General features: G+C 38.9%; 1 protein-coding gene across 1 annotated transcript; it reads right to left on the reverse strand.

Moving 5' to 3' along the window:
* Positions 1–320: 320 nt before the first annotated feature.
* LOC122075338 lies at positions 321–1,003 on the reverse strand. The gene has a single exon (XM_042640336.1). The coding sequence runs from the start codon at positions 931–933 to the stop codon at positions 505–507; it is 429 nt and encodes a 142-aa protein (XP_042496270.1). The 5' UTR covers positions 934–1,003; the 3' UTR covers positions 321–504.
* Positions 1,004–1,783: the final 780 nt, after the last annotated feature.

The raw sequence follows: 1,783 nt of genomic DNA on the forward strand, positions 1-1,783 counted from the left end.
TAAACTATTGGACTACTATGCCAGTCTGCATCAGAAATGACCGATTATAACAGGCTGGGACTTTAGCCCAACACGTAAATAATCGGGCCAGTTCGGGTTTCAAGCAATCTGCCGGGCCAGGCCCGAAATTAACACCCCTGATTAATGGGACACCAAAGTGATGGTTAGACACTAATATGAACAGTTTTGGCCCATGGGCTCGGTGTATTTAAATTGAAAAACATATTTTAATTTTCTGGCTTTCTCAAGCTGAGGAGATTTTTTGTAATGATGACATCTAATCTAGTGGAATCCATAAGCAAAGATGTATCCTGTGCCACTGGTTTTAAATAATCTAGTGCATTAAAATATAATTGGGTCATGAAGTAAGGATACAGAAATACAAAGACTCATAAAAAAAGGAACGCGACACTTAAAGTTGATAGGGTATGGAAATAAGATAAAAGACCTTCATGGAATGATCCTGACTTGACTAGTCACTAATGTTTAATTTGCTGCATTTTTTTATTGGAGATAAGCCTTCTTTTCCTCTTCATTCATAAAAGAGATGATAGGGAAGGACTTGCCCACCCCCATGGATGACTTGAAGGAGATCTTGTTGCCATCAATGTACATTTCTACAATGGGAACCCACACCATCATCTGCTTAGCCTTGCAACCCGTCATCTTCTTCATCCTCCCTTTCTCCACATATGCCGTGGTCTCGGCAGCATAGCTGTTCTTGGTGTTGGTTGCCACATTGAAATGCTCATAGGCGGTCTTGCATTTCCACCACACGAAACCAGTGGATCGCACCCTCCCGCATTCCACCAGCTCTCCTGTGGGAAGGACACCACTAGGAAATCCCAGCTCTTTCATCAGCTCCGCCGAAAATCGCTCACAAGCTTCCTTTCCTCGTACAATTTCAGCTCCTGCTCTATCTTCAGTAGCCATAATGTTTGGTCAATCGAATGTTAAGGAATGGAGGAACTCTTCCTCTTAACTGTTTATTGATGTTAAAGAGTTATGGTGTTTGTGATGAAGTATGAGAACAAAAGGCAATGGTATTTATAGAGAGATTAAAACAGAATGGGCTTTCAATTATCTTTGACTTGTAATACAATTTAATGATTAGGCCAATTTTGACCGGGTACATGTGTGAGAGCAAGACCTTCTAGAATCTGGAGCAAGACATGTAATTCACATCACACATTGTTTATTGTCCCCATTGTTTGATCAAGCCAGCGGTCCTAGAACCGTTGAATTGGAATGATGGTTCCAATGTTGGTATCAAGGTATGTCTAATGGGATCATAATTAATAGGGCTGCCAACTGATACCGGGTCACCTGCTCAAAAATATATATGAGAAACAAAAGTATCATTAAGCTTTCTTTGGTATAATTTATATTTATATTTATTATTTATTTTTAATATATTATTTATGATAATAAATTATGGGTCACAAATTACAATCGTTTTGGTTACTAGCTATTTGTATAATAGATGATATAATGAGAAAAATTCTGTAACTTCTAATTTCTTAAATTCTTTTAGTAATTTTATCAGACATGTGAGATGCATTTTATCCTCTATACACCAGCCTTTATATGAAAGTCCATCAATTCCTGTAGCTTCAAACATCACGGTAGCCCATCCTTGCGCCTGCTGCCATATTACAAGCTTTCATACCCAAGCAAATATCCGCAAGACCCATCACACCTCATCCGACTAGCCTCCATCATTGCTGCTCAATTCAAACCCAGCACATATCCCTCATTGATGCCCAAATCCGACTCATTAATT

Source organism: Macadamia integrifolia, chromosome 1 (assembly GCF_013358625.1).
Source record: "Macadamia integrifolia cultivar HAES 741 chromosome 1, SCU_Mint_v3, whole genome shotgun sequence".
Lineage (NCBI taxonomy): Eukaryota > Viridiplantae > Streptophyta > Magnoliopsida > Proteales > Proteaceae > Macadamia > Macadamia integrifolia.